The 8,743-nt window shown below is 40.2% G+C and overlaps 1 protein-coding gene across 2 annotated transcripts; it reads right to left on the bottom strand.

Moving 5' to 3' along the window:
- Positions 1–2,056: 2,056 nt before the first annotated feature.
- On the bottom strand, positions 2,057–8,541 carry LOC122657441 (adenine phosphoribosyltransferase 1-like). 2 transcript variants are annotated; one of them, XM_043852143.1, is made up of 6 exons: positions 8,375–8,541; positions 8,103–8,213; positions 7,403–7,495; positions 5,988–6,137; positions 2,927–2,985; positions 2,057–2,307 (listed from the first exon to the last, which is right to left on the bottom strand). In XM_043852143.1, the coding sequence occupies exons 1-6, from the start codon at positions 8,454–8,456 to the stop codon at positions 2,254–2,256; spliced, it is 549 nt and encodes a 182-aa protein (XP_043708078.1). In that variant the 5' UTR covers positions 8,457–8,541; the 3' UTR covers positions 2,057–2,253. The 2 variants fall into 2 exon arrangements, with proteins under 2 accessions (XP_043708078.1, XP_043708079.1); XM_043852144.1 differs by lacking the exon at positions 7,403–7,495.
- Between the last annotated feature and the right edge of the window lie 202 nt (positions 8,542–8,743).

Here is an 8,743-nt window from a genome sequence, read left to right as displayed (position 1 = left end):
AGTTTATTAGTTCAGTTCTGGTCCTGACCCATAAGGGGGCCGAAACTGTTAAAAAACTGGACTAATTGACACCCTTAAGCCCAAATCAATTCATATCTAAGTTTTGTATATACATAATTTTTTGGGCAAGACATCGCTGACGAGTCCTGTAGTACTTACACCAGCATGGGAGCCAATGAAAACGCACGTAGGGGCATCAACCTAGCTATGATTTTTTTTATCTCATGGGGGCAAGGTGGTACTTTCATCTGCTCATGTGTCTGCCATTGGAGCCACTCTACCAGGTAACGTTCTTTTTCCCTATTTATTAATAAAATTATTTTATTTGAGTGATCAAGTGTTTTGTTTTGTCCTATTATATCTTGTACTCGATTGGGCTTGGGGTTAGGCGGGAATGTCCCCCCCCCCCATTGTATTCTTCTTTAATTTTGATTCATCTTAATAAAATCTTAAGGGTTGCCTCGGATCCCAGGTAATATTTGGGTAAAAAAAAAAAATTTTGACAAATTGTCTCCGTCCAATCACTTACACAGAATCTCTGCATTGACATGGTCATTGGATTGGGGTTTGGCAATAATCATATTACATGCTCCATAATCAATTATATGATATAGTTTTAGTGGAGTGACTGATATACAACTAAATTGGAATGAATTACGTATTACCTTTTCTTTGGGGATATAGTGGTACAAAATTAATCTATTAATATTTATATAATATTATTAATGAGATTAATTAATAAGGAAAAAAGACTATCCAGGAGCATGACCCTTGTACCCAAACACAACATGGGGCGAAATGACACCTCCCCCCCCACCCCAATGGTGGAAATTCTACCCCTGTTGGTGCTTGCCCATGCACTCTCACTGGCCCCGCACTGGCACAAGGGCCATGCACCCAGAAAGAGAATACATCCCCTAATTATTATTAGGGAGAGAGTTCTCAGTCCGGGAGTGTGGCCTACACCATCACTCCCATGAGTCTATCTCTCTCCTCTCCATATGAAAAGATACTTTTTTCTCCTTGTTTTGAGGATGAGAGAGATAGACACATGCGCCACACTCCCAGACAGAAAACTATTTCCCTTAATATTATATATGGTGTTTGGTTTAAGTAAGATACAATGGGATCCAATCAGTTCCTATTATGTAGCATACAAGACCACTTGTCATTAGACCGATGGGAATTGAGAATCACAAACAGACTCTAATTTGATTGTTTACTCAAGGTGGGCAACCCCCTTTATACGTAAATAATAGGGAGGGGGAAATTTTCCTCCCTCAAAATCGATTCTCTCTCTCCCCCCTTCTCTCTTAGTTGAAAAACTTGTGTTTTCTGAAACCCTCGGTGAGAGAGCATCAAACTGCATTCTCGACGATCACAAAGGTTGTGTGAACATGTTCCTTGTGTAGCTCAATTATGAAAAATGTAAATTCGCGTGGAGGAACTACACTTGCAGTTCCAAACATAACAAGTACCTTCCCATTAAATTTTTATATGATAAAGGTCGCATCTATCCAATCCTCCAAAGATTCGGGCATTGTTGGGTTAAATTCCCAACAAAAGCATCCCATTGTAATCCCAAAGATTTTCAATATCTTGTTTTGCTACTTGCCAAACTGAGATTGAGTTGAAAATTGAATTTTGAGTACAAGATCTTGCTTGGGGTCTAAGCTGCAATGTGGAAGAAAATAGGTGCTTGTCCACCTATTTATAACTTGATTGGACCTTTTTTTTTTTGGAAGCTTTGCTCTTTGCACCAGAACGCACGGGGGTGTACGCTGCACCCAGATAGTTAGTGTAGGGGTCTCGAAGCTATGACCCCATGGGAGCCTAAGTGCCTGTTGCACTAGCCCATTACCAGTCGTGCTAGCAGCTGTTCTCTGGCATCGAACATTTATATCTTAAAAATTTGAGATTGTGATTGGATGTTAGAAACAATAAAAGGCATTTCGAACATTCAACATATAGGGAATAATGATGACCTTAGATTCATGGGTGAATTCTACATGGTAGATGAAGGAAAACTTTCTCTAATATCGATCTAGTCCAGCTCCTCGAAGTCCAAATTATTATTGTCATACAAGAAAAATATATTGCTTGAATATGAACCATCAGTTTTCATGTTCCATAGAAGCATTACCAAGCATTTTCTCAACAAATATCTCAACGAAAAGTGGTACAGCAGTTAAAACTCCAGCAATGATCACTAATATGAGTCAACAACATCAAAATTCAGCTACAAAACATACATTAATCTGCTTTTACAAGGACAAATAATGGTTTGTCTCCTAATCGGTCCCGACCCTGAAATGAACAAGGTTAACATAAGTTGTATGCAAAAAGCAGAACAAAACTGGAAATATAATGTAATTGAAGGGTTTCCCGAACACAGTGACAGGAAAGAAAGAATAATCTGAACAAAAGCATGATAACAACATGAAGGATAGTTTCAAAGTAAATATTCTACAGGGGGTGTGAAAGGGTAGTTAGGAAACCTCAATAACCTATTGCTACTGGCTCTGGAATTTAATATGTAGCACTCGCCTTGGCGCCCCGAACCTCTAAACGGCAAACTTGTGTCTAACATATACGTCCACAATAAATTTGATGTTACTTAATTCACACACATGCTTTTATAACTAATCCCAACAACCAAACTCAAATGGCTTAATTTTTTTACATGCTTCACTGAGAATGTTACCATTCTATTCTTAGTGGAAGCTGTTCAGATGCTTTTAAGGAGAGTTCTGTACAAACCTCCCAACCACTTGAATTGAAAAGGTTGGACATGAAACCAACAGTTACTCTATTTTGAATTCCCATAATCTCAAGTTCTCAACTAATTAAAACAGTAAGATATGACACCAAGCATGGCTCCAATTAATTTTGGCACAACTAGAAGATGCATTAACAAGGATCATACCTTTAGTTCCGGCAATTCAATGACACATGCACACTCAACCAACTCTACTCCAACACGTTCTGCAAGGAAAGCAATATAAGAATATAGGAACAAAAATAAAATTTGAAAGGAAAAATGAAGGAAATACTTCTCAGTTCAATGTAGTTGAACCATAAGCCAGCCTGATATTACTATTATTATTTTTTTTTTTTAAAAAAAAGGGAAATTATCAGTGCCACCCCCTGCAGTATGCCATTATTTTAAAGCACCCACACTAAGTATGCAAATATCAATCGGTTCCCCTGATCGAGAAAAAAAAATCACACACACCCCCTACCGTTAGTCAAGGGCTGTTAATTAGTGATGTCAGCAGGTCAATTTTTTTAAAAGACAATTCTGCCCTTATTAGTGTAAAAACTACCTGCTCTACCCTTCCAAATAAAAGAACCAAACACATCCCTTCTTCTTCCTCCCACCCCTCCCCCACACTCGCCCCTCTTCTGTATCTTACCCTATTTTACCCGCTCCACCTCCTCCTCACCCTCTGCTTCCACCCCTATTTGCAGCCACCGCCACCCCATTTGTGCAAGCTCCGTCCCCACCCCCATATTCAACCTCGTCTTCCCTTTTTTTTTTCTTTCAGGTTGAGAGATAGATCAGAAAGTTTACGACTTTATGTGAAGGAGGGATCTCAGTATTCCTTCGCGTTATGAATTCTTTATGTTTTCCTGTCTTTTGTGTGCTGTGGAGGGGGCGTGAGAAGATAGAGAGAGAGATCCAAACAAGGTGTGTGGGTGTGGGTGGGTGTGAGATAGACAGAGAGAGAGTCTGCTATTGAAAGAAGACGAAGCCTACCCAGTTTGCGGTTTTGTGAATGAGATGTATCTGAAACTCTTACTGGAATTGAAGAATTTCTAGTATGGCTGGTGTAAAGACATATGATTTTTTTTTTTATTTGTTGCAGATATTGATTGATCTGTTCTGTTGTTTCTGAAAACTTCTTAGAAATTGAAGCAGAGAAGAACCGCCATGAGAACTGGTCTGAGTACAATCCAGCAAACACTAACCCCGGAAGCGACCAACGTTCTGAACCACTCAATCACCGAACAGCTCTTTGAAATCACGGCCAAACCACACCACTCCATGTCGCTATAACCCTTTTGGCCTCCCTGCCTGGGTACCTTAGACAAGCCTGTATTCGATCTCAGCCAAACTCATCACACCCACTTCAAGGCCGAGCACTTGAGTCTGCTTCAGTGTCACCCTCGAGCAACTCCCTTCAGCCCAGAACCTCTCTCATGGTACTGATCCTCTACTCTCCAATGCTCTCATGGCTGCTCTTGAGCGTGCTCAAGCCCATCAATGTAGAGGTTGCCCGGAGCAGTAACAACAACTCCTTTTAGCCTTAAAGCTCGAGCTCGAGCAGTTCATTTTATCGATCCTTGACGACCCAAGTGTGAGCCGAGTCATGCGAGAGCTGAGAGGTCAGTTTCTCTAGCCCTGCTGTTAAGACCACCATTGAACAGTCTCTAAATGCTTCAAGCTTCATTAATTCCTCCACACTTGGTGGCGGATTGGGGTTTTGCCCAACACAGGTGGCGAATAGGAATCTTTATCTGAATCCCAAGTTGCAGCAGCAGGGGAGTTCACCTTGATTCAGGCAACAGAGAAGCGAAGAGTTGAATAGGTCTATTGAGGTCTAAGAAGAGGAACCCAACATTTGTCGGTGAATCTGAACTTGAAGTTGTGGTGAGAGACAGGCAAGAGGTCAGTGATGGGCCTCTCAGGAATGTTCAGGTGATCTCTTTGGATAAGTCGTTGGGGTATTATATAACCCAGAACCCTATAAAACTCAAGGAGTTAGAAGTTTTGGAAGAGACTCGAATCAGTAGTAGCTGCAGCAGTGGTGTGATTCTTGATTTGGGTGACCTGAAATGGCTAGTGGAGCAGAGGGGTAGGGGTGCCGGGGACGGAATTGTGAAAGGGATGGGAGCAAGTGGCAAGGAGGGGCGGTGGTGGGTGGGAGCGGAGGTTGCGCAGCAGGGCCGCGGTGGCTGAAAATGAGGTGGGGGCGGAAGTTGAGGAGGAGGTGGAGGTAGAGATGAGATGGAGAGGGTAAAATAGGAAATTTGCTTGATTTGTGAAGAAAAATAGTTCACAAGGTACCTTAAACATTGGGCATCTCAGTTGTAATTTATCCTTTATGTTTGGAGTGTAGAGGGTGATTTATTAAATTGCATTTCATAGGTTAACCCCATTAAAATCTGGGTAACGGTTGATTTTTCCATACTTCGTGTGGGTGCCTTAAAATATTGGCAAACCTCAGGGGGTGGCGCTGACAATTAAAGGAACAGAAGCCAGATAGAGGGACCAATACGCAAGCAGATATCAGACAAACAATGATCTCACACACATGGCTTTCTGATAAATTGACAAAGCCACATCATCAGAGATTCAAATGGTTATGTATTTTATGATAATTAGAGTTCATTCTCATTAGATATGAAGCATTCAAGAATAGTTGGTCCATCTTTCAGAGTTCTAAAATGGACAAACAATAATAACAGTCAAGTACAGAAAGTAATGTATGACAGCCACAATACGACCTTCCAGGCAAGACAAAAAGGAAAAGGATTAATAACATAGAGTAGATTTGTCAGTGGGGTTTTCACTTGGGATCCTATCCGGGAGAGTTTTAGAGTTGTTCCAACCTAACCCCATTACAAACAACGTAATATTTCCAAGTCACTTCAATTAGCGGGGTAGAAATTAAACTTGTAGGTTGCTTCCTTTGTTTTCTCTGAGATTTGAAGGAGTATCACTACAGGGAGATGTTTCCCTCCAGTTTAAAGAGACTTTTGGGCAGGTTTTTTGGATTTGCAATCGGCTGATGAAGCAGTAATGGATGCAATACCAGCATAAATGGTAAAACGGATTAATAACCAAGTCAAGATTGATCAACATCACACAATGAATTTAGGGGGATTGGGGCAAGGGTGACTAATACTTCCAAGAACCATGTCAGCACGGTTTTTCACTATCACAAGGTTGTCCTATTTACAAAACAAGTATAAGAGATTACCCAATAGCCTTATTGCTGCACACAGGGTACCCCCAGTTGCAATGAGATCATCAATAACAAGGGCACGTTCCCCTGCCTGTACGGCTCCTACATGCATTTCCATTTTGTCTGTTCCATACTCCAACGAGTACTCTTCTGAAATAACCTCCCCTGATGAAAAATCAAAGATCCTTAGTATTTAACTAGAAGAGTTCCTATCAACACACAAATTTTAATAAAATCACCAGGAAAGGAAAAGCACCACTTGATTTAACGTAAAATGCCTGAAGTAAAGTAAAGAAGGGGAAATCTCCACTTCACCCATGTTTTTTAGTCTCTGGGCATAAAATGAAGGACCCTACTGTAAAACTATGCATCCTCTCCTTCTACTTACAATGAAACAAAATCTTGAATTAAAAATTTTACTTATTTTTTATTGTGTTTTTTCACATTGAAACATTCAGAGCCTTAATTTTGAAAACAAAATAAGACAATAAACTACCAAAGGGTGCATGCACACAGGCACCTCTCCGGCTCTCCCCCCACACATACACACAATCAACATATAAAACCAGGTAAGGATTCCAACCAATTGAATTAAGGTCAAGCACAAAGAGGACCAGTTCCCGCTGTGTTGCTCTGATTCCAATTTGCTCCTACTTAAGGGTTTTATTGTCAGCCTGTTTATAAATTTTTATGGCGTTGGACAAACAGCCACCAATTGATACTCTAAAAGATGCAGTAACTTCTAGAATGGCCAGGATGTAATATCAAACTGGACAAGGTTTACCTTGAAGTGGATTGCAATGACCTAATCCAAGTGAAAGGCTCTAATTCAAATAATGGGAACATCAAAACAATGCACTTATTTTCCATTAACTTCAATAACTGAAAATTGAACTGGTGTTAAATTGATCCAGGGTATCAGCCAAGACATTTTCCCCCTTATCTGAGAGCAAACTCCCACTAGGAATCAACAAAGGGACAAGAAATTGCCCTTGCATCAAAGGATCAGAGGTATTTACAGTCAATTAAAGTCAAATTTCATTTGGTAACACTGACCGAATAATAAATGCAACAATTCAACCAAATAAAACTATACAAGTGCTTTCTTGAAATTCTTATGTATGATTGTATAAAGATCACTTAATGGAGTCTAGGATTACATATAATGATTACAGGTGCTTTCTTAAAGTTTTTTTTTCCCTTCTTTTTGTTGGCATAAAAAAATAGTTTATTAAAAAGGGAAGGAAAGAAACATGGGAACAAAGGCATAGGAGAAGTACTAATGTTTTCCTATATAAGCATACATATGGAGTCTGATTCTATTAGTTGAAAAAACATGTGTACATATACTTATCCATACTGGTCTAAATGTGGGTCGGAAACATTATTATAAAAAAAATAAAAAAGAGAAATGGATGCAGCAATATTACCAGGCAATTTATGGGGCTTTCTCATAGGGACAAATTTTGCTCCAATAGCCAAGGCAATAGGAGGCCCGAATATAAAACCTCTTGCTTCAATTCCTGTAATGAGTTACCAATATCAAACAGATAATAAACAAAATAACTAGTTCTGCCACAAAGAGAATCAGTCCAGGGGGGGGGGGGGGGGAAACCTGTCTTGTCAAAAGACTGACTAACTAGCTAGTTAGCAATTAAGCTTGTCAAATAAGTGGTATAGAAAATGATTTTCAAGGGAAGACATACTTGGGGCACTGGGTAGTGGGCAGTCAGTGGTGAGCTTGAAAATCAATACTTGGGACACTGGGTAGTCTTAGTTTTGAGATTAAGAGAGTGTGCAACATGACTGACTTTAAAAAAAAATTCTGGGTGTTTTATCAATCTTGGACATAAATATGTAATCAGTAACCCATCGTCGTAAAGCTTGTCTTACATCCTAAAGGTAATGTTGGAGAAACCTAATAAGCATATGCCTCAAAAAAGTGAACATTATTTTGTGATAACTCACGAGGAATTGGCTGAGATAATGGAAAAAAGATGTAAAATTCACGTGGGTTTAACTGCAATCAGGTCGGGATCAAAGATGCCTATGAATTTTAAGAGGAATTCTATTCATAAGTGTCGGAAGCAGAGCAACTAAAATAAATTTAACGCAGCAAAAGTGATTAACCTGCAACAACGGAGATATCCTTGCCACGGTATCTCTCCACGAACAAATCAATGGTGTCCTTAAATGCCTCTGGGTCAAGAAGCAGAGTCGTTATATCCTGAAATATGATCCCTGAAGAGACAAAACCACAGAAAAAGTTTTATCTAACCAAGAAACGAATCAAAGTTTGGAACCGAGGAGCATGATTTGAACCCAGATTGGAATACACAGTGAAGAAAAGGGTTGATATGTGGATCAATAGCATTTCAACTCCGGTGGGCAATAATAATTACCTGGCTTAGGGAAGTTTGGGATGACCCGAATTGCAGAAGCAATTCTTGTAAGCCGTTGATCTTTGGTATCCTCAGAAGCCATTTCTCCTCTTCTTCTGAAGCCGTAAGCAGTGAGAAACCCACTCACCGGTATATATATTTTGTATACCAGAAACCAGAGTACCGCCACCTCTCACCGAGAAAAAGAAGAAGAATAAGAGGGACTATGATTGGCGCAGAGACCTTGCGCGGCTGCGCCCAGGTATTAGGTGGGTTCAAGAATCTCAAAACTTTGGGGTCATGCACTCATGCTACAGTTGCTTGGGGTGCGTGCGTGCCGCCCGCCCAGCCGTCCGATGCTGGGTAGGTTGACTGGTGTTCTGGCATTTC

The sequence above is a fragment of the Telopea speciosissima genome, chromosome 4, assembly GCF_018873765.1.
Source record: "Telopea speciosissima isolate NSW1024214 ecotype Mountain lineage chromosome 4, Tspe_v1, whole genome shotgun sequence".
In the NCBI taxonomy this organism is placed as follows: Eukaryota; Viridiplantae; Streptophyta; class Magnoliopsida; order Proteales; family Proteaceae; genus Telopea; species Telopea speciosissima.
The sequence above is the reverse complement of the archived record's forward strand: the minus strand, read 5'-3'. Positions and strand labels throughout refer to the sequence as shown.

Excerpts from the sequence above, each read along its gene's own strand:
- LOC122657441 (XM_043852143.1), bottom strand. The coding sequence starts at position 8,456 with ATGGCTTCTGAGGATACCAAAGATCAACGGCTTACAAGAATTGCTTCT. Across the intron at positions 7,496-8,102 it reads GGATATCTCCGTTGTTGCAG|GAATTGAAGCAAGAGGTTTT; the intron begins GTTAATCACTTT and ends AACTCATTACAG. Across the intron at positions 2,986-5,987 it reads TGCAGCAATAAGGCTATTGG|AACGTGTTGGAGTAGAGTTG; the intron begins GTAATCTCTTAT and ends CTTTCCTTGCAG.